Raw genomic sequence first — 25501 nt, forward strand, 5'->3', positions numbered from 1 at the left:
GTTTGTAAAATGTATTCCCTGTGATTTATAAGAAGCTAATCATGGCATGTTGTTTTGATTCACAGCAACAACAACTACTACTACACCAGTTTCAAGTAAGCCATTATGTTTGTTTTCTGTTTTGTTTAATTAAAAAATTGTCTTAAAATGAGTTGAAATGCACATGTAAAAATGAATTGTTGTTGCTGTTTCTTAAACATTATAAAACTTGTAGCAGAAAAAAACAAATACCGCCAGGTAAAGCACTCTCACCAACAGTCCAATATATCAAAGAGAAAACGATGAGTGCACCATGGATTGCAACATGTTCTTCGACAAAATATCACCAGAACTTCGTAAAAAATCCAAGAATTCGTATTTATTGTAAAAACAAACCAAACAAGGAAAAAAACTGCTGTAAGGTAAGCGCTTTCGCGTTGCACATCAACGCTTCATCAGACAACAATGCAGTAAAACCACCCCACCCTAAATACAAAAGGCATCATGACATCACAGCTTTAATTGATATTTAACAGCCAAGCAATGCAAAGCATATAAGAATCAGCATTAGTTACAAATAAATTAAACTCAATGTTTAAGAGGTCTGGATGTTAGAAAAGGTTTGATGGAAAACCTGTCATTAAGCCCAAACCTGTGGGCTTGTAATTTAAGGATCCATTTACCCTCTCTTTCTTCTGTTTTATTTTTAAAATTACCCAATCTGCTGTTTTTCACTACCAATTCTAAAACCTGAAACTTAAAACTGTGTCTCTCACCAAGTTCCACTACATGTTTCGCCAAAGCATTCAGAATGTTGCTTCTTGTGATGGCATAGATATGCTCCCTAATACGCGCCCTAAGCGACCTAGTTGTCATACCAACATAAAATTTGTGACATAGTTGACACTCAGCTACATATATTAAATTCACGGACCTACAAGTGGCATGATGTTTAAATGAATATTTCATATTGGTAACAGGATGTATAAAACAATCAGAAGTGTGAATATATTTGCACTGGTTGCAAGTATGGCAAGGGAATGTACCTATTTTCTGAGACAATTGTGTGTACGAATGGCTCTTGTCATAACATAGCAACCTATTCAGTGAAGACATATTCTTATAGGCCACCCTAGGTCTAACATCAACTAAAGATTTAATTTTCTCATCAATCATTAAAATACCCCAATGTTTATTAAAGACTTCCAGAATGTGATTGTTCCTGTTAGTATAAGGAATAACAATCCTGTTGACAGTATTACTTTTTACGTTTGAAGAAAACTGAGAATAACCCATGGGTCTATTGATCAAGGGTGCTCCTTCATCTGATCTAAGATGATCACCCATTGAGATAGCATCATATACATGCTTCTTCTCATAACCCCTAGCTAGAAAGTTCTTCGCCAAATTGTCTTTATGTTTGGAATATGCTGTTAGTTGAGATGTTAGCTTAGATACTCTAACAGTTTGATTGGTGACGATGTTCCTATGTATGTGCTTGGGATGCATACTCTCCCGATGTAATAAGTTGTTCTTCCAACAGGCCTTCCTGTGGAGTTCGGTATCGAAGCCATGAGAGCCCTTAATGACCTTAACATCAAGGAAATCAATACTATCGGGGGAATAAACACAATCAAAACTTAAAAAATCAGTAGTATGATTGAGATGTGACACAAAGGCCAAAAGTTGTTCACTCGTGCCTCCCCACAAAAGAAACACATCATCCACAAATCTGTTGTAGAACTTTATGTTACCAATATATTCAGAATTTGTATTCAAAACAAATAGGCTCTCCCAATGTGCCAACACCAAATTGGCATAGGCGTTGGCACATGGGGTTCCCATTGCCACGCCTTTAGTTTGTAAGTAATATTTGTCCTTGTAACAAAGGACATTGTTAAGAAGAACAATTTCAAGAAGAGATAGAAGTCTATGTATCATATATTCAGACAAATTGTTATCCATTAATATACTTCTAACAAAATCCATGCCCGTAGTATTGGGAATGGATGTGAAGAGAGACTTCACATCTAAAGTCACTAATAAGTCATCTTTGTTAAAAGAGGAGGAACTATATGTTGCCAAATTATTAAGAAAGTTAGTAGTGTCCTTAAGAACATGTTGGACATCATTAATAACTGGTTTCAATGTCTTATCAAGATATATGGAAGAGGGTTCAGTCAACCAGCCACGGCTGGATACTATAGGTCGCATAGGTGGATCCAATTCGTTCTTATGGATCTTGCGAAGACCCCTGAATGAAGGAACAAGGGGGTTCTCAATTACAAAGTATGTATAGAGGTCTCTATCAATGGTGTTTGTTAATAACAGATCATATAGATTGGCATGTACACCTTTGATTAATTTATTGAGATCATAATTGGATATCTGCAAATATGTTCCATCATCTGACAGCATGGTCTCCATTTTATTTGAGTAATGCAAGCTATCCATGACAACGATGGCGCCGCCTTTATCGGCTTGTCTAATGACAATGGCCTCATTGTGTCTTAAACTATCGAGAGCTTCTTTCTCTCTGCATGTTAAATTAAAAAACTGACATTTGGCATTCTTGTTATTATGTAGCTCGAACAAATCCCTCTCAACAGCTTGTTCAAAAGCATCTAACAATGGATGTTGCTGTGGAATAAAAGCAGATGGTTTCGTAAATAATGTAAAATTCTCATTACCAACACCATCATTTTGCCCAAAAACCATCTTCAAGGCTATGTTTCTAGTAAAAAGTTTGACATCCACTATGATATCCATAATATCATTGCAGCTAGATGGGATAAAACCCAACCCTTTGTTTAAAACAGCTAGTTCATTGGCATCTAGAACATAGTTAGAAATATTCACTACTAAACTATCAGTCATTGCTGATTCATAAAAAAAGTCGTTTAAGTCTTTATTTTTTGTACCTTCTTGGTAAATATAGAGTTGTCGTCTGTGTTCTTCCTCTTGGGGGCTCTGCCCCGAGGCGACCAAGTTCTTGTTCCGAACAGTCTGAAAGGTAGGGGAAAAGATGACATACCATCCCCTAAAGCGAACAACTCGTCTTCAGCTTGAACGACAAAAGAATCAATAGGAAGTTGTTTCTTCCGCACATCAGGGTTCTTGGTATTGGGAGTATCTATGCCTGCAACAATAGCAGTGTCAATATCTCGACTGGCATGAACCTGTGCTTCCACCACTACCAAGTTTGACTGAGGAACCGCTGAAGAGCCATGTATATCGGTAACTGGAATGTCATCGAGTTGGCGTTCAGTGGCGCCTTGAGATGATGTCATCACGGAAGAGGCACCCGTGTCAGCTGCACGGTGTTTGTCCAATGTCCCGACGGACTTACTATTCGAATCAGTTCGATGACAAGAATCATCCTTAGGCCATGAGAACACCTCAGATTTGTTGAAATCATGAAAGTCCCTTTCGAGCTTTCTCTTTTTGTCTTGAAGACATTTGATGTCCAAAGACGATATCATATGCTTTTTGTAAGGTGTCCAAGTGATCAGTATGTAGCAACTTTGATAAGTCATCCTGTAAAGTTTTGATGTCTACTTTTAAATCACTGATAGTTTTATCGTAGTGCTCAATTAAAATATGAATGTAGGAAAAACTAGTTTCCAAATTGAGCTTCTGCCATCGGGCTAAGAGTTCTGGGTTCGAATTGCCGAAAGTCGGCATCTTGAGAACTCTTGAGAACTCTACAACCAGTGCAAATATATTCACACTTCTAATTGTTTTATACATCCTGTTACCAATATGAAATATTCATTTAAACATCATGCCACTTGTAGGTCCGTGAATTTAATATATGTAGCTGAGTGTCAACTATGTCACAAATTTTATGTTGGTATGACAACTAGGTCGCTTAGGGAGCGTATTAGGGAGCATATCTATGCCATCACAAAAAGCAACATTCTGAATGCTTTGGCGAAACATGTAGTGGAACTTGATGAGAGACACAGTTTTAAGTTTCAGGTTTTAGAATTGGTAGTGAAAAACAGCAGATTGGGTAATTTTAAAAATAAAACAGAAGAAAGAGAGGGTAAATGGATCCTTAAATTACAAGCCCACAGATTTGGGCTTAATGACAGGTTTTCCATCAAACCTTTTCTAACATCCAGACCTCTCAAACATTGAGTTTAATTTATTTGTAACTAATGCTGATTCTTATATGCTTTGCATTGCTTGGCTGTTAAATATCAATTAAAGCTGTGATGTCATGATGCCTTTTGTATTTAGGGTGGGGTGGTTTTACTGCATTGTTGTCTGATGAAGCGTTGGTGTGCAACGCGAAAGCGCTTACCTTACTGCAGTTTTTTTCCTTGTTTGGTTTGTTTTTACAATAAATACGAATTCTTGGATTTTTTACGAAGTTCTGGTGATATTTTGTCGAAGAACATGTTGCAATCCATGGTGCACTCATCGTTTTCTCTTTGATATATTGGACTGTTGGTGAGAGTGCTTTACCTGGCGGTATTTGTTTTTTTCTGCTATTTTTCTGACTACTTTTCCACCAGGACATGGCAGCAAAACCTATTGAGCAAATGTTAACCGTAAGTAGAGAGAGGTCCTTTAACCTTGATGGCATCGTTGACATTGACGTCAACCCATTACTGAAGTTAACTTCTTCGGATTTTAATAAAGCTGGCAATGCAGCACAAGTTTTTAAGAACAATATGGAAGTTACCTTAACAACCAGGAAGCTAGAGACTAAGCTACATAGACTTCGTAATGTGCAGTGGCAGAAACTGCACATGGAAGCTTGCGTTAAATTCAGATTAGTGCCAAGGGGTCTAAGAGTTCTCAAGATGCCGACTTTCGGCAATTCGAACCCAGAACTCTTAGCCCGATGGCAGAAGCTCAATTTGGAAACTAGTTTTTCCTACATTCATATTTTAATTGAGCACTACGATAAAACTATCAGTGATTTAAAAGTAGACATCAAAACTTTACAGGATGACTTATCGAAGTTGCTACATACTGATCACTTGGACACCTTACAAAATGACTTGAAGCATATGATATCGTCTTTGGACATCAAATGTCTTCAAGACAAAAAGAGAAAGCTCGAAAGGGACTTTCATGATTTCAACAAATCTGAGGTGTTCTCATGGCCTAAGGATGATTCTTGTCATCGAACTGATTCGAATAGTAAGTCCGTCGGGACATTGGACAAACACCGTGCAGCTGACATGGGTGCCTCTTCCGTGATGACATCATCTCAAGGCGCCACTGAACGCCAACTCGATGACATTCCAGTTACCGATATACATGGCTCTTCAGCGGTTCCTCAGTCAAACTTGGTAGTGGTGGAAGCACAGGTTCATGCCAGTCGAGATATTGACACTGCTATCGTTGCAGGCATAGATACTCCCAATACCAAGAACCCTGATGTGCGGAAGAAACAACTTCCTATTGATTCTTTTGTCATTCAAGCTGAAGACGAGTTGTTCGCTTTAGGGGATGGTATGTCGGCTTTTCCCCTACCTTTCAGACCGTTCGGAACAAGAACTTGGTCGCCTCGGGGCAGAGCCCCCAAGAGGAAGAACACAGACGACAACTCTATATTTACCAAGAAGGTACAAAAAATAAAGACTTAAATGACTTTTTTTATGAATCAGCAATGACTGATAGTTTAGTAGTGAATATTTCTAACTATGTTCTAGATGCCAATGAACTAGCTGTTTTAAACAAAGGGTTGGGTTTTATCCCATCTAGCTGCAATGATATTACGGATATCATAGTGGATGTCAAACTTTTTACTAGAAACATAGCCTTGAAGATGGTTTTTGGGCAAAATGATGGTGTTGGTAATGAGAATTTTACATTATTTAAGAAACCATCTGCTTTTATTCCACAGCAACATCCATTGTTAGATGCTTTTGAACAAGCTGTTGAGAGGGATTTGTTCGAGCTACATAATAACAAGAATGCCAAATGTCAGTTTTTTAATTTAACATGCAGAGAGAAAGAAGCTCTCGATAGTTTAAGACACAATGAGGCCATTGTCATTAGACAAGCCGATAAAGGCGGCGCCATCGTTGTCATGGATAGCTTGCATTACTCAAATAAAATGGAGACCATGCTGTCAGATGATGGAACATATTTGCAGATATCCAATTATGATCTCAATAAATTAATCAAAGGTGTACATGCCAATCTATATGATCTGTTATTAACAAACACCATTGATAGAGACCTCTATACATACTTTGTAATTGAGAACCCCCTTGTTCCTTCGTTCAGGGGTCTTCCCAAGATCCATAAGAACGAATTAGATCCACCTATGCGACCTATAGTATCCAGCCGTGGCTGGTTGACTGAACCCTCTTCCATATATCTTGATAAGACATTGAAACCAGTTATTAATGATGTCCAACATGTTCTTAAGGACACTACTAACTTTCTTAATAATTTGGCAACATATAGTTCCTCCTCTTTTAACAAAGATGACTTATTAGTGACTTTAGATGTGAAGTCTCTCTTCACATCCATTCCCAATACTACGGGCATGGATTTTGTTAGAAGTATATTAATGGATAACAATTTGTCTGAATATATGATACATAGACTTCTATCACTTCTTGAAATTGTTCTTCTTAACAATGTCCTTTGTTACAAGGACAAATATTACTTACAAACTAAAGGCGTAATGGGAACCCCATGTGCCAACGCCTATGCCAATTTGGTGTTGGCACATTGGGAGAGCCTATTTGTTTTGAATACAAATTCTGAATATATTGGTAACATAAAGTTCTACAACAGATTTGTGGATGATGTGTTTCTTTTGTGGGGAGGCACGAGTGAACAACTTTTGGCCTTTGTGTCACATCTCAATCATACTACTGATTTTTTAAGTTTTGATTGTGTTTATTCCCCCGATAGTATTGATTTCCTTGATGTTAAGGTCATTAAGGGCTCTCATGGCTTCGATACCGAACTCCACAGGAAGGCCTGTTGGAAGAACAACTTATTACATCGGGAGAGTATGCATCCCAAGCACATACATAGGAACATCGTCACCAATCAAACTGTTAGAGTATCTAAGCTAACATCTCAACTAACAGCATATTCCAAACATAAAGACAATTTGGCGAAGAACTTTCTAGCTAGGGGTTATGAGAAGAAGCATGTATATGATGCTATCTCAATGGGTGATCATCTTAGATCAGATGAAGGAGCACCCTTGATCAATAGACCCATGGGTTATTCTCAGTTTTCTTCAAACGTAAAAAGTAATACTGTCAACAGGATTGTTATTCCTTATACTAACAGGAACAATCACATTCTGGAAGTCTTTAATAAACATTGGGGTATTTTAATGATTGATGAGAAAATTAAATCTTTAGTTGATGTTAGACCTAGGGTGGCCTATAAGAATATGTCTTCACTGAATAGGTTGCTATGTTATGACAAGAGCCATTCTTACACACAATTGTCTCAGAAAATAGGTACATTCCTTTGCCATACTTGCAACCAGTGCAAATATATTCACACTTCTGATTGTTTTATACATCCTGTTACCAATATGAAATATTCATTTAAACATCATGCCACTTGTGGGTCCGTGAATTTAATATATGTAGCTGAGTGTCAACTATGTCACAAATTTTATGTTGGTATGACAACTAGGTCGCTTAGGGAGCGTATTAGGGAGCATATCTATGCCATCACAAGAAGCAACATTCTGAATGCTTTGGCGAAACATGTAGTGGAACTTGGTGAGAGACACAGTTTTAAGTTTCAGGTTTTAGAATTGGTAGTGAAAAACAGCAGATTGGGTAATTTTAAAAATAAAACAGAAGAAAGAGAGGGTAAATGGATCCTTAAATTACAAGCCCACAGGTTTGGGCTTAATGACAGGTTTTCCATCAAACCTTTTCTAACATCCAGACCTCTCAAACATTGAGTTTAATTTATTTGTAACTAATGCTGATTCTTATATGCTTTGCATTGCTTGGCTGTTAAATATCAATTAAAGCTGTGATGTCATGATGCCTTTTGTATTTAGGGTGGGGTGGTTTTACTGCATTGTTGTCTGATGAAGCGTTGATGTGCAACGCGAAAGCGCTTACCTTACTGCAGTTTTTTTCCTTGTTTGGTTTGTTTTTACAATAAATACGAATTCTTGGATTTTTTACGAAGTTCTGGTGATATTTTGTCGAAGAACATGTTGCAATCCATGGTGCACTCATCGTTTTCTCTTTGATATTATAAAACTTGTGGTAAAGTGTAGTTTTCTTGTCTAGGAACAAATATCAAAAGGTAAAGAGGGGGAACAGAGAACATTTTATGTGCTATTCATTTCTTCAAAACCTTTTACATTTGTATATTTAAACTTTGTTTCCTAATGAATGCTAAACGGTTGAGTAGAAATGGACTAATTTGTACGTATAACAGGTGTGTGGCTAAATATTTTGCACAAAATATCTTTAATATGCAATAGTGGAATTTGAGCTTGATACCTTGTTCTAATATGGATTAGTAGAAAGTATATTAGCCTCTAGTATTCTTTCATGTGAGGAAATGTCAGATGAGCAATTACTATTTGTTACTCTAGATTTTCATTCCATCTATTATTTATTCACATTTCAGTCTTTTTGCTAGGTTTACCACTTAATAATGGAACTTCTTTCTCATTTTTGTACCCCTTTATGGTTTTAGAAAAAATATGTTAAAAGTTAATGTCAGCCACAAAACATAATGAATAACATGAAAGTTAAACGGAGATATTTCTTTCCTAACTAGCTTCAAGCACTTTAACCACAACTACACCCTCCACCTCAACAGGTAATGCATGAGTTTACTTCTTTTCAATCATAGAGTTGTATCATTATCAAGACAACTATAAGGCTATGACTTTTGGGTAGTTTCACAGTTAACAATATGTACTGTATGTTTTTCTCTACTATCTAATCTGTCCATTAATGAAGATTCACCTTACATTTCCTTCATAAGAGTCTGTTACTAATTATACATCCTGCTTTCACTAATCATCTCAATTAATTGGAGCACCTATTGCTTTAGTCACATCAATATTCAACTACACCCTCCTTCCCACTAATGAAAATTTTAATTGACTTGAAGAATCTGCTTGAAGAATAATGAGGACAATGCTAAAATTGCTATTTCATTTTCAACAAATATGGTCTGCAAAGTATAACTGGGGCCTGCTTCCTAATATTTATGTTGCCAGATTTGCTTTCATGTATCCAAGGTTATTTATTTCATAATGAAGTTTCAGATTACATTTCCCTTTAACTTAGGCAAGGTAACTGCTTATGAGGCAGAGAAGATGATCAGGTCTAAAACTTGTCAGCCTCAATTTCTTATAAAAAACATCACTGATGCTAGTCTCTATGTCAGCGGTTAAAACACATTCAGGGAATCCTACCTTGAAATATCTAAAGATTGATGACCAAAATCTGTGTAAATCATTCAGCAACATTTGTATTTAGTTGTACAAATAAAAGTAATTGAATTTCACAGCTTAATAATTCTTATAATTTATCGGGCTCTTCATATGGAAAAGTCTTCGAATGTAGCCATTTTCCATTCTGGCATTTGCTGCTCTAGAAATCTTATAACATTTGTTTTGCATATACATTACTCATTTTTATCACCCATTATAATTGCTAATACATTTGAAAAATGTCTTAATCTGTCACACATTTATTATTTTTAAGTAAATCTTGAAACATTTTCCCCTATTGTTAAACATAATTTTTATTTAAAAAAAACAAAGGTGATCTTTCCTTAAAACTGAATGTAGAATCACATTATAGTGCAGGTGCAGGTGGCATATAAATATATGAGAGCAATGCTTTTGCTGCTTTTATCAATATCTGATCTCTCCTAAGTATTTTTAATATGCACTTAGTTGTTATTTTTTAAGAAGCTGACATTAGCCTTCATTTTTCATTCACAGTAACAAGAACTACTACTCCAACATCAAGTAAGTTATAAAACACTATTTTTCAAATTATGCTAGAATTTCTTCAATTCCATTTGATAGAAATTATTAATAGATCTTTTTTAAAGTCTATAACATATGGGAAAATGAACATTGCAGGACGAGAATTAAATAGCCAATATTTTGATGTAAGAAGTAAAATGGAATATTGGTTATGTTATATCCATGTGCTCTAATTATACTGTGTGGTTCTCCTACATCATAATAAAATATGAATGCCAGAATCCTTAGAAAGCAGCACCAAAACTGAAAACCAATAGGAAGTCCCACTTGCTGAGCCTTTAACACCAACACAAAACAAAAATTGATTAGAAGCAGAAACCATTTGAAAATATTTTCAAACGGTTTCTGCTTCTAATCAATTTTTGTTTTGTGTTGGTGTTGAAGGCTCAGTGAGTGGGACTTCCTATTGGTTTTCAGAATCCTTAGAAAATATGTTTGACCTATTGTATATTATACTTTTGCAGTTGAAGAATGCGGGTGACAGAATTTCTTTAATTAGCTGAAGGTCCCCAGGCATTTTAACTTTCATTATCCTGTATTGTAAGAAAGTATGAGTTGGCCATACATTAATTCTGTGAAATCAGGTTGTAAGACTAAATTATATTTGTAGTTTGTAAGGCAAACACCGTAACCATTAGGCCACCTTCCCAACTTCTTCCCAGTTTCTTCATCCTCCATAAATTATGCTGTATTCACCTCTAAACGGGGTCAACTTTTATTCCTGTTTTACACATCTGTATCCCCTTAGAGACATTAGGATCAAAATTAGTATTTTGGGATGAAACATTGTATATGAAGTGATGTATTATTTCAAATCTGTCCTTCTTCACTAGCTTCAAGCACATTGACAACAACTACAGAAACTCCACCTTCAACCTCAACAGGTAAATGCACCAATTTACTACCTGTAGTTAGACAGTTATATCAACTTACTGCTATTTGGTGTTCAGTTATATGTGACTTTTAAATCATGACTGTGTGTTTTTCATTGCTACCAATTTAATGTGGCAATTAATGAAGATACAGATTACATTTTCACTAGAATATAGTATTTACATTTCTAATTTCTTTCTTTGAACTACATTGTTCTTTAACTGCAGTACATATTGCTTTAAACAGATGTCTCCACATTTGTGTCCACCATTATGTGTGAAATGATTATCACTGATCTAAAACTAGCTTCATAGATATCAAAGGATTGGATGAAAAATGCCTTGAATATTCTGTTCAAAAAGCTATCTCTGTTAAATGTGTGGTCTTGCAAAATGGGAGAATAACATGCTTTTCAACATGTATGTTTGCAGATTTCTTTTGCAGTTCTTCCACTGTCCTTATATCTTATTATGGCAATGTATTTGCGATACTTCAACATAGTTATGTTTGCATGAAAGGAAGATACTAATAAGAATACATTACATTGTCGGCATTTGTTTTCAATATATAGAACATCACCAAATTGTTTGATTATTTGGCTTTTAAGGATACCCTCTCAGAAAGACAGTTAATTTTGTACAGATAACTCAGCACAAGATTAATTTAAATGTACAAACCATTGTTGTTGCATTCTGTATTTATGAAGTTTTGTCCTCATGCTTTATAGAAAGGAAAGTTAAAACAGACCTATATTTGCTTTATTTGAATGGAATTTCACCATTAAGTGCACTATTGGCATTCATAATATAATGGTAATCCTTTATTAAAGCTGAATGTATCATCACATTTAGTGAAGGTGGAGATGTCAGATAATCCTATACTTTCAATGCTAAAGATGCTTTGTATCAGTATTTTTTCTCATCTAAATGTTTGTAAAATGTATTCCCTGTGATTTATAAGAAGCTAATCATGGCATGTTGTTTTGATTGACAGCAACAACAACTACTACTACTCCAGCTTCAAGTAAGCCATTATGTGTATTTTGTTTTTTTTTAATTAATAAATTGTCTTAAAATGAGTTGAAATGAATATGTAAAAAGGAATTGTTGTTGCTGTTTCTTAAACACTATAAAACCTGTGGTAAACTGTAGTTTTCTTGTCTAGGAACAAATAGCAAAAGGTAAAGAGGAGGAAAGAGAACATTTTAACTGCTATTCATTTCTTCAAAGCCTTTTACATTTGTATATTTAAACTTTGTTTCCTAATGAATGCTAAAAGGTTGAGTTGAAATGGACTACTTTGTACGTATAACAGCTGTGTGGCTAAATATGGGGTACAAAATATCTTTAATATGCAATAGTGGAATTTGAGCTTGATACCTTGTTCTAATATGGATTAGAAGAAATTATTTTAGCCTCTTGTATTCTTTCATGTGAGGAAATGTCAGATGAGCAATTGCGATTTATGTTACTCTAGATTTTCATGCCATGTATTATTTATTCACACATCAGAGTTTTTGCTAGGTTTACCACTTAATAGTGGTACCTCTTTCTCATTTTTGTGCACCTTTATGGTTTTAGAAAAAATATGTTAAAAATTAATGTCAGCAACAAAACATCATGAATGACATGAAAGTTAAATGGAGATGTTTCTTTCCTAACTAGCTTCAAGCACTTTAACCACAACTACACCCTCCACCTCAACAGGTAATGCATGAGTTTACTTCTTTTCAATCATAGAGTTGCATCATTATCAAGACAACTCTAAGGCAATGACTTTTGGGTAGTTTCACAGTTAACAATATGTACTGTATGTTTTTCTCTACTATCTAATCTGTCCATTAATGAAGATTCACCTTACATTTCCTTCATAAGAGTCTGTTACTAATTATACATCCTGCTTTCACTAATCATCTCAATTAATTGGAGTACCTATTACTTTAGTCCCGTCTCTATTCAACTACACCCTCCTTCCCACTAATGAACACTTTAATTGACTTGAAGAATCTGCTTGAGGAATAGTGAGGACAATGTTACTCTAGATTTTCATGCCATGTATTATTTATTCACGCATCAGAGTTTTTGCTAGGTTTGCCACTTAATAGTGGTACCTCTTTCTTGTTTTTGTGCACCTTTATGGTTGAATCTAGCTTTGTTTGTGTGCTTGTTTGCTTGTTATTTCCCTGAAATGCTAATTCCACCTAAAATGTGGCTTTTCAGTGCTTCTGTGGATCCCTAGTGACATCTGCATTGCTTACTATACTTATTTCCTTGTTTCACTTGAAAGAAAGTTACTGTTTGTCATTTTTGTATTTAAGTTACCTGCAACACATTGCATTTAAGTTACCTGGCACTTGCTCACTAAAGCAATTATATAAGTCAGCACTAAAAAATTAAAAGCACTACACCCTCACAAACTCCCCTTGAGTACCTTGTTCCCCATTGGCCCTTTTTTTTTCAATTATAAAGGAATTCGCAGTACTATTCTATAATGTCCAAAGGTCAGTTGTCAATCTCCTCTCCGGTCCAGCTGGTGAATCTTGGAATCTTGAGGCAATGTTACAACTGCCTCATGTACACAGACAACCCTCTCCTTCTCCCAACAAATTCCAACACATGTGAGAGATGCAACCATATAGACAAACTGGAGGCTAAGCTCTCTCAACTCCGTACTGGCAAAACCTGTCAGGAGGAGAAGAAAACCACACTCACTACAATTCCATTCTCACATAGACCTACCACGACAGCAAACCAAACACATAAACACACAAAAACATACTCGGAGGCTCTAAATAAAAATCTGCCTAAGCAGCAGAGACCTCCAAAGCAGACACCCAAACAACCGCTACCCCCAAACAAAACACGTGCAACACATAGCTTACAAAGCCAATGTGCCGAACAGTCACAGCCCTTAAGGCTAAACAACACACCTGATATACTTGTAATAGGTGACTCTATCATCAGGCACACTGACGTCCTGCTCACCAGGCTGAACAAGGAGAAGGTCACGGTGAGCTGCCTGTTGGGCGTTAGGATCCGCCACATAACACAAGCACTCAGGTCACTCCAAGGCAAGTAGAAATATGACTCAGTCATTGTCCATGCTGGTGTGAATGACCTGAGATGTACCTCCCTGGACTACATGAAAAGAGACATAGAGGAGCTCTCTGAGCATGTGGCCCATGCCGGTATGACCTTGACCTTGAGTAGCATCTTACCCTCACCAAGAATGATGCCACAATATGAAGACAAGATGATCAATTTCAACAATTGGCTTCAGTATTGGTGTCATTCAAAGGGGATCCAATGCCTGTCAGCCTGGGATGACATGCTCGACAGGCCATGATGCTTCACTAAGGACGGCTTGCACCTGTCACCCCTGGGCTTTTGTATATTGGCAAAGGCTTTTGCTACCCCCATAGTGCCTTTTTTAGGCAAGGCTCAAAAGACAAACCCACCTCCATAGGTATCACAAGGGATAAGAAACTAAGAGTAATGCTACTCAATGCCAGAAGTCAAACCTCAAGATGCATGCACTCGAAACTCTCCTTAGCATGGAGAACATCGATATCTGTGCAGTAACAGAAACCTGGTTCAAAGCACCCCAGCACTACCAGGTTATACCTCATACCATGCTTTTCAGCCCCAAAACTTGGACCGAACCAGAAAAGGAGGGGGAGTATCAATATTCGTCAAAGCCACCCACACCTCCAGGTTGGTGGCACAGCACGAAGCATCAGAGACTATCCATGTGCAACTAACAGTTAGTAAAACTGCCTTCCAGTTTATAGCCTGCTACAGACCACCCTCCCAAACCCAGGAACCTCACTCGGCCTTCCTGAGAACACTGAAAAATATGAAGGTCTCTCCAAACACCATTACATTGGGTGACTTCAACTACCCAAACATAGACTGGGAGCATTACTCTAGCTCCAATACCCTAGCTCAAAGGTTCCTAGAATATATAAACTCAGATGCTATGGAACAACTTGTTACCACTCCCACAAGAGAGGAAAACATACTGGACCTGATCATCACCAACATGGGGACTCTATGCTCCAGACCAGAAGTGTATCCCTCACTGGTAAGATCAGACCATAAACTAATCTCACTGGATATTCACATCCCAACCCCACCCCCTGCCCAGAAAACCACAGTGAAAAACTTCTCTAAAGTAAATTTCACACTCCTCAAAACCAAGGTGGAATCCTTCAAAGCCCCTGGGCCTGTGGAAAATACAGCCCAGACCACAGAATCCTTTATAAACACATTCTATGAACACCTTCAGGAATGCATGGATCATGCAATCCCAAACAAAACCAAGACCAAATCCTCCAAAGGCAGACGTCCTGTCTGGTGGACCCCAGCCATAAACAAACTATACAATAGAAGGAGGAAGCTACTACATGATAGAGCAAAATCCCAAAAAGGGAAGGCATCTCTGATCAGTGTTAGCAAATAACTACGGGCACTCATAAAATCATCTAAGGCCAGCTTAGAGAGAAAAATTGCACAGGGCACTAAGGATAATCACAAGGCTTTCTTTAGTTATGTTAGGAACCTGGGTGGGAATTCCCAGATATGCTCAGAATTAGTCCAAAATGACAAAAAATACACAGACATTGCCAACATCCTAGCTGACAGGTTCAGCGCAACCCCCCCCACCAAAAGGGCAAATATCTATCCCAGCAGACTGCTGCCCCCCTGGCATCTCAGATGCTCAGGTAAGAGCCGCCCTCTTCAAAGCAAAAAACACAGCATCAATGGGACCAGACGGTGTCCCGGGCTGTGTCCTACATGAACTCCAAGAAGAGCTAAACCCAGTGGTGGCTGGTGACTTCAAATCAAAGGAGGGCTGCAGGAGACAGCTGAATGTGTGGGGTCAATGGGAAGGGGTGCGACCAACTAGAAAGGGGAGGAGCTATGCTCAAAACCACAAAAACTAAATATACTGCCCTGGGTGCCAAACCGTCATTATGAGGGTCCAATCAAGACAAAATGAAGTGTAGAAGAATAAAAATATTTCAATGCATTGGCTGCATGACAGCTTAATATCTAGATGGAAACAAAAAAGGTTGTGAGGCATGAAAAAATAAATTACTCTTTTTTAAATACATTAATGGAATGCCAGTCAACATCAAGTATAAGAAAAACAAGCAGCACTCAACTCAAACCACTTCTTGCACTGCAGTTCTAATTATAATTTATATTCAGCTTTATTAAAGTACCAAGTAACATGCTGAAAGTAGAAATCTCTGATGCCCCCACTTGTAAAAATGTTCCTTATCCAAAAAAAGACCTGCTGCCTGACATCTACTTGTTTTATGGGGAAAACATGATCAAAGTAAAAACTGAAAAGCAAACAAGAAATAAGCTCAAGATACATTGCTTAAAAGGATTACTGTACAGGTTATGGACCACACTAAAAGGATTACTGTACAGGTTATGGACCACACGATTGGCATTCTGTTTATGGGTAAAGCCTGCAGAGATGACTGGAAGTCTCCAATTGTAATGAGACTCTTAAAATAATGTAATCCTGTCCTTTATTACAAATACTGGCATATGCATTTCAATACCCATGGCTTATACATTATCTAGTTAAGTATTCTCTACATGGCAACAGAAAGGCTTTCACTGTTGGCAATTATTTAACAGTATGCTTATTAAAGCTTACTTGCATCTTGCAATCTCAGCCAAGCTTACCTAATGGTCATTAAAGTATTGCAACTTAAACACAGAGCAACAGGCACTTTGAGTAATAAGCATAAATCAACAGTACAAAAAATATGACAGAAACCAGACCATTCTGTAAAAATCAAGGACGGATGAAAAGCCACTCTAGTACTTGTGTCTACCTTGGATGGGGGGGGTACTCTGCACATTTACACTGCATAACTACTCCTTGCCTTGCTTCGACACATCCAGAGTCACTACATGGGGGAGTGGGGTGCAACAAGTATGTCACAGTTTGAAATGTCTCTGGCTGACTTGTGATGGCCCTGACACATTTGTCATACCTCTCAACCTCAGAGCAAGAAATCTGGACAAAGCCATACAAAGAAATGGGACAAAGGCCCAAAAATAAGGACAATTTTTAAAATATTGCTCTTATAAATTTAGAAAGATAATAGAGGTCTTGCATTAGTATGAATTTTCTGAATGGTATGAAATCTGAAACTCAAATGTCTGTCATTATTTTTTAACTTCAGTCTTTAATGATTTGTCACTAATTTACCCAAAAAAACACAATTTTATGAAAAATGGACTAAAAATGTGATGTAAAAATATAAAATAGCAACACAATACAGCTGGGAGCCTGTCAAAGAAGGGATACTTTAATATTAGTACTGCTAACTTGAGCAGCTGACAAAATAAAATAATCTACATGCATTTCTGAAATAAAAGTAATCTAACTGATTATTACAGTTATTTCTTAATTATAAACCATCCATGTTTTCTTCAAAAATTGCTATTTTGCAGAGGGATCATTAGGGGGAAGAGCAACATTTTGAGCCAAAATCAGGGACTGTTGAGAAGTTTGGCTATGCCTAATTCTATAAAGCAATTTATTTGCATGTACCTCTCAACCTGTTAATGCAATAAATCTGGACAAGGCCAAATATATTGGGGAAACATATAAACAGTACTAAAAATTGCTCTTGTATAAACTGAGACAGTTGATAGAACAGGTTTTACTTTAGCATGCATTTTTCTGAAGGTTATGAAGTCTGAAACTCAGTGTGTCATTATTTAGTGACTTAATTCCTAAATGATTTGCCAGAAAACCACAAATTTTATGAGGAACAAACCAAAAATAAGAAGCAAAAAATCTATTCATTCTTTGAAAATCTGGACATTTGGGAGGTATGGTTCAGCTGGGGCTGCCTAAGTTTGCCATCCTTCCGCCTCACAAAACCATGGTCAAATGGAGCCTACCCCCGCAGCCATTGTAGTGATCCATTACTTGGCTATTTCACTCCATTTACCATAAACACTAATGTGCATACTGATTTACTTCTCTAACCACACATACCACCACCTCACACCCCCCAGATATATCCCACTCATATTCACAGATCTCTCCAGAACTTTACTCCTCCAGCCCATCCAATCTTTTCAAACTCTCCTTACTCCCTACATCACCATCTCCTCACCCCACTCTATCTACTTTCTCTAAGACAACCCTCTCCCCAAAAAAACATACTTCCCTTTATCCTCTACTTTTCTTCAATCAGCTCCTCTCTCATATCTCATTCTCTCTGTCAGGTGACATCCACCCTAACCCAGGCCCAACCCCTACCTGTACCCACCCTAACCCAAGTTCTAATCAACACAAACACAAGACTATCCGCCTCATGACCCTAAATGCACAAAGCCTCCGTAATAAAATCCCCAACGTTCATGCCTGGCTCTCTTACAACCAGCCAGACATAACCGCTGTCTCTGAGACCTGGCTCAAACCCTCCATCAGAGATAATGAAATCCTTCCTCCAGGCTACCACATTATACGCAATGATAGAACTCATAGAAAAGGAGGTGGCGTAGCAATTATCTACTCCTCCACTCTCACTTTTACTCCATTGACCAACCCCATCCCAACATTCGTCAATGCAGAAATGACTGTAGGCTTTCTAAAAGTTAACTATAAATCCATCTGCATCTGCTCCATCTACATCCCACCCGGAGACAATACCAAAACTCTGGAAGACATCCTCTCTTGGTTTAACTCAAACATCAAATATGAAACCTACATTATTGGTGATGTAAATATTAACTGGACCTCCTTCCTCAAAGATACCCCATCTCACTCTATCAACCTCTACAATTTCACCCAACTAATAGACCTCCCTACTAGGCCAAACAAAGATGGTTCCTCCGGTACCATCTTAGACTGGATATTAACAATACATCCCAACCGTTATCTTGAAAGCTGGTGTAATACCAGACCCCCTAGGCGACCACTTACCAGCCTTCACTGACCGCCTATCCTCACACATAGAAAAACAACACATTTTCAAACAATCCTGTAACCTATCTTCCTTCAACCCCGAAAATTCTCTGAATGCCTCAAGGTTACTAATTGGTCCCTGTTGAAAATCCTTCCACTAGATAATGCCGTCACATATTTTAACCAAACCTTCCTTACCTTACTTGATAAGGTAGGCCCTTTACAAACCAAACGTATCAAAACAAATTCCTGCCCCTGGCTATCCCAAGAAACTAAATTGATAATCACTCAGAGAAACAAAAAGTGGAAACTGTACCAAAAACAGAAAAACCCCACCACCCTCAAAGAATATAAACATCTTCGTAACCTGGCCAAAAAATCAATAACAAAAGATCGCAAAAACTACTACAGCAGTCTGCAATACAAACACTCAAACAATCCAAAGAAATTCTGGACATCCATCTCTTCAATACTCAACCCTGGTAATACTTCCAATCCCTGCCCCAATCCCAACCTCTCAAGTCTTGAAACGGCTACTAACTTCAACACATTTTTCATTGATTGTATAGCTAAATTATCCTCCACTTTCCCCAATCCATCCATCAATACTAACCCCTCACCCTGCACCCCAGACCCTCTCTCTCACCCCCCTCCTCCACCGCTATTCTCACTTAAACCTGTCTCCACCTATACTATAAAAAGACTACTGCAAAAGCTAAAACATTGTCGCAATGCCCCTGACAACCTTCCAGCAAATTTTCTTCAAATATCAGCCTAATCTATAGCCTACCCCATATCCATCCTCATTAATAGATCCATTCAGGAATCCTATGTACCAACCATCTGGCGTTGTGCATAGATAATTCCTCTCCACAAAGGTGATAAGAACACAGACACTACCAACTTCAGACCCATAGCTATAGTCTCTCCTCTCTCTAAAATTCTAGAGAAAGCCATCCACTCCCAGCTCATGCCCTACCTAATCCAGCACAAACTCCTCTCTCCCACCCAGCATGGCTTCCGCCCAGGCCACAGCACCATGACAGCCCTCATTTCCTTCCTCGAAACAGTCAACCTAGCATGTGAGAGCGGCAAATATGTATCTTCTCTTTTTCTTGACCTCTCCAAGGCATTCAACACTATTTCCCATTCCCTCCTCCTGTCCCAGCTCTCACACTTGCATCTATCTCCCTCAACCCTAGACTGGTTCTCCAGCTACCTTTCCACGTGCCAGCAGGCTGTACAATGGTAAGAGTCAACCTCCCCTTTCTTACCTACACCCACAGGAGTTCCCCAAGGATCAGTACTTGGCCCTCTGCTCTTCAACTTATTCATTAAAAACTTTCACCTCTCCATCCCTGAAGCCTCAGTCATCCAATACGCAGATGACTCCACTATCATCTGCTCAGCCTCCTGCCCCTCCAAACTTTTACTTAATACCCAAACAGCCTTCTCCAAAATTGAATCATGGATGCAATCGCATCACTTGGCCCTAAATGCCAACAAAACAAAGCTAATGATATTTCCTCCCACTAAAACTTCCCAGTTCCACAAAGTCCAATTTTCCATCAAAAGCCACAATAACACCCCTCTTGAAATCGTTCCTAGTACCAAACTACTTGGCATTACCATTGATGAAAACCTAAAATTCGACTCCCACATCCTCTCAGCAATCAAAAAAAACACCAGAAAATCGGCCTCCTCTACAGACACAACTACTACCTTATTCCATCTTCCCGTCATACCCTTGCATCTACCTTCCTTCTCCCCTCTCTTTATTATGGTGCTCCCCTATTCTCCAACCTACAACTCGGACTCCGTGCTAAACTTGAGGCCTGTTACAACAAAATCTGCAAATTTCCGACCAATTCTAAGAACTCTTCCCATCACTGTCACTCCCTACACACCCTAAACTGGCTAGAACTCCACAACCACCTAAAGTACCTACAACTTACAACAGCCCACAAACTCATCTTTAAACCAGCAGAATGCCCCTCACTTGCTAAATCTCTTACACCCTACACACCTACCCATACCCTGAGATCCACAGGCCAAAACCTCCTGCATGTACACAAACCCATCTACCCAACTGGTAAACTACTACTATCCCACACTATAGCCAAACTATGGAACAATCTCCCCACACCACTACGTAATATACCTAACCACAACAATTTCAAATCCATGCTTTTCTCCCATCTCTCCTCCAAATGGGAATATCCTTCACATGCTCCCACCTAAAACTCCCACACTACTAACTCCACACCTAAATCATCATTTCTTTGCCTACTTTAACTTAATTCAGAGATCTTGCTCAGAACACCTTTTTCATAAATCTTTTGCGTACATGCCTCTGGCCTACCTTACTCATATTCTCAGACTTTCATTGTTTGTTTTTCTTATCTATTGTACCCATACTATTGTTTTCCTCTGTAATATTGTTAATTTGTCTCTATTCGTATGTATTTGTATGTCTGTTTGGGGCTTTTCCCCTCGGGTCTCCACTGAAAAAGGGTAATTCTTACCCAGCTGGACAAACCCGGTTAACAAATGCAAATAAATAAATAAATAAATAAATGATTTGAACTTCATTTGAAAGTTTTATTTTGCATTTTACAGCACAAACACTAAGACATCTGCTAAACAAACTTGGCATTAAAACTTCTCTGCCATTGAAACTCACATTTATTGAAACAACATTGAAACCCACATTCAAAGAAAACACATTTTACCCATGGCAGATAAAGATTAATTCTGGGCTGTTTTCAAATCATAGGCCCCTTGCATATGAAATATACATGTTCTCTTTGATACACCTTCCTATTGCTTTGAACATTTTTCCAGTAAACAATGAAACAAAACGCATGCACCAATGACAAAACAGCCCAATTCAGAACATTTCCATCATAAAAGTCTACTCAAACTTCTACAGTCAACTATTATCAGTAAATATGCACAATTCTACAGTCCACCATTATCAGTAAATATGCACAATCTCTGAAGTAGTAAAAAAGTCATCTAAATAATTCCACGTTAAATAAATCTGTAATGAAGAGGTTGCTGCTAACAATCACCTTTATATTTCAAATCATAGGCCCCTTGCATATGAAACATACATGTGCTCTTTGATACACCTTCCTATTGCTTTGAACATTTTTCCAGTAAACAATGAAACAAAACGCATGCACCAATGACAAAACTGCCCAATACAGAACATTTCCATCATAAAAGTCTACTCAAACTTCTACAGTCCACTATTATCAGTAAATATGCACAATTCTACAGTCCACCATTATCAGTAAATATGGACAATTTCTGAAGTAGTAAAAAAGTCATCTAAATAATTCCACGTTAAATAAATCTGTAATGAAGAGGTTGCTGCTAGCAATCACCTTTATATTTCATGGTTTCATCGAAAAATAAAGTGTCTGATGCCCCTGAGGAATAAATTGCCAAATTACATTAAAAATAAGCTAGTAATATTGCAATAGGAAATGGATGGCAAACTGATAACAGGCTCATAGTTAGTATCTTAACTTTCAGTACAGCAGCATTCACCCCTTATGGGAGTAGAACCAAAAACCTTCTGCATCAAAAGCAAGTACACAGCCTGTTGTGCTATTAGCAATGCGAGCTGACTTAGCATAATCAGCACTAAACTTCTCTTCCCCTGCAGCTCTCAGCTCCTTGTAAAATCTACTCAATACTCAACTGCATCTCAACTTCGCAGCACAAGAAATCTGGAAAAAGCCAAATTTATTGGGGTGGGTCAAAAGGGCAAAAACCAGGGACACATTAAACATTGCTTGTATAATCTTGGAAAGCTGCTAGAATAAAATGCTGTGTTACCACCATACATTTTACTGCCAAGGTCCCTGTGCAAAACAGTCAGAGCAACACACCACTACGCCAAATCATCTGCTTTGTGAAAGAGGAAGACTGAAACTTAAATGGCTATCATTTAATGAATTCAGTTCTCACCATAGCTGTCAACCTCTTAGCACAAAACACCTGGACAAACCCAGTAATGAGGGAATACAGCCCTCAAACATATTCAGTGAATTCAGTTCTTGCCATAGCTGTCAACCTTAGCACAAAAAACCTGGACAAAGCCAATAACAGGGTAATACAGTCCTAAAAATAAGGACAAATTTCAAATAGTCATCTTTTAAACTTAGAAAATTGCTATAATAAAAGGTTATGTTATTTTATATTTATTGCTAGAATAAAAAGTTGTTTTACTATGTATTTTCTGAAGAATATGAAGTCTGAAATTCAAATGCCTGTCAATTTTACTTCTGACGGAACAAAAACAATTTTCAGCAGAGGCCCAGGGAGAAATACTGTAGACACATGTCTTTGTAAAATGGCAGGACACCAGAGCAAATCCACACAAACACAGGGATAAGATGCAGACGCCACACAGAAAGCAGCCCAGCCAAGAATCAAACCAGAAAACCTATAGCTGTGAGGCAACAATACTGCCACTGCACCATCAAATATGTAAGAAATTAAACATTCAGAAACCTGAAGTCTGAAATGCCTGTCAATTTTATTTAACATTTGTTAATCAGGACAGTCTGACTTGGAACAAAAAAAAACAATTTTCAGCAGAGGCCCAGGAAGAAATAATGCAGACATGTCTTTGTAACATGGGAGGACACAAAAGCAAACCCACACAAACATAGGGATAAGATACAGACCCCACAAAGATGGCACCCCAGCCAAGAATCAAACCTGATAACCTGCAGCTGTGAGGCACACACACACACACACACACACACACACACACACACACACACACACACACACACACACACACACACACAAACTCACACACACACACACACATCTTGTAACAAACCACCATACATCCAAATCCCTGTCCACACACTTACTTGCAATAGATCTTCAAAATCCCTGTAGCAAACCACCATAAATCCCGAGTAAGCTACGAAACCTGCGCAAATCCCCGCCAGTCGCGAGATCTTTCCCCGACAAGACTGCAGCAAACTCCAATCCACACCAGACCCTGCCCATCATGAGATCTTCCCCCGATGAATTCCAGACTGCTGACATTGCAGTCCGACCCCAACGCGTTTTCCCAGTGAGTTCCAGGACAGTCTATGCAGTTTAAAACTGCATAGACTTCTGGGAGCTCCGTTCTTCATGTTTCCCAGTCAGGACTGCTGCTGAGACAATCTGCGCATGCTCCAGACTGTCTCAGCAGCAGTCCGGACTAGTGCGCATGCGCGAAAGTCCGCGATTTTATTAATTTTTTTTTTTTATTTCTTTATTTTTTCTTTCTTTTACAGTTGAGGGGGCTGCAGTCCAGCAGTCCAATAGCACGAGCCGCCCCTGGCTAAACCCAAACATAAAACTACTGTTCAATCTCACTTAGAAGTAAAATCAAGTTGGAGGTTGCAGGAACAAAACAGGTCCAAAAAGTGAAGAGTATCTCAAGACCAACTATGTAAAAAGAATGAGTATTTATTTAAAGATGAGCGCTTTCACTGTTAACACAGCTTCTTCAGATATAAGTTAAAATAAATAAAAACTTAAAATGGTTCTTTTATATGATCACCTCTAGTGGCCAAACAGGTAATTACAATGAAGAAAACATAAACTGATTCTTTTGTATGATCACCTCTAGTGGTCAAACAAGTAATTACAATGAGGATACATATAATGAATGAATAACAAATTGGATATACATCATAAAATCACAAATCAAATAGATGTTAAATGCTCAAACAATGCCTGTCCTGAAGATACAGAAAATCCCAGTCAACTACATTTCCAAATGAAATGACATGAAAAATATATATAACCTACATAAGAAATATCATGAATAAAAGTGAGTGTTGAAGGGTGGGGGGAGAAAAAAGCTAAATTCTCTAGTGGTCAAACAAGTGATTACAATGAAAAGAACATAAACTGGTTCTATTGTATGATCACCTCTAGTGGTCAAACAAATAAATACAATAAGAATGTATGTAATGAACAACCAGTTGAATATACAAAATATATGTCCTGAAATCACAAATCAAATGGATATTAAATGCTCAAACAATGCCTATCCTAAGGATACAAAAAATCCTAGTCAACTACATTTCAAATGTAGTTTCAAAATACATCTGTACTAGTATTTTACCTCATTTTTCTTTCCCCCCTCTCCCCCTTCATTACTCACTTTCATTTATGACATTTCTCACATAGGTTCGCTATTTTTCATGTCATTCCATTTGAAATGTAGTTGACTAGGATTTTTTGTATCCTTAGAATAGGCATTGTTTGAGCATTTAATATTCATTTGATTTGTGATTTCAGGACATATATTTTGTATATTCAACTGGTTGTTCATTACATGCATTCTTATTGTATTTATTTGTTTGACCACTAGAGGTCAAGCACTTTAACCACAACTACACCCTCCACCTCAACAGGTAACACATGAGTTTACTTCTTTTCCATCATAGAGTTGCATCATTATCAAGACAACTCTAAGGAAATGACTTTTGGGTAGTTTCACAGTTAACAATATGTACTGTATGTTTTTCTCTACTGTTTAATTTGTCCATTAATGAAGATTCACCTTACACTTCCTACATAAGAGTCTGTTACTAATTATACATCCTGCTTTCACTAATCATCTCAATTAATTGGAGCACCTATTGTTTTAGTCACATCAATATTCAACTACACCCTCCTTCTCAC

General features: G+C 37.8%; 1 protein-coding gene across 1 annotated transcript in view; it reads left to right on the top strand.

Annotated features, from left to right (window-relative positions):
• Positions 1-25501, top strand: part of LOC122815693 (mucin-19-like) — a gene marked incomplete in the record, with an annotated part of 520597 nt that overhangs the window by 292854 nt on the left and 202242 nt on the right. The window contains 6 exon segments of the mRNA XM_044088393.1: positions 66-107; positions 8734-8775; positions 9914-9940; positions 10795-10845; positions 11828-11857; positions 12499-12540. Of these exon segments, the coding sequence (XP_043944328.1) occupies positions 66-107; positions 8734-8775; positions 9914-9940; positions 10795-10845; positions 11828-11857; positions 12499-12540 (234 nt within the window).

This window comes from Protopterus annectens, chromosome 11.part0 (assembly GCF_019279795.1).
Source record: "Protopterus annectens isolate FY-2018-M chromosome 11.part0, PAN1.0, whole genome shotgun sequence".
Lineage (NCBI taxonomy): Eukaryota > Metazoa > Chordata > Ceratodontiformes > Protopteridae > Protopterus > Protopterus annectens.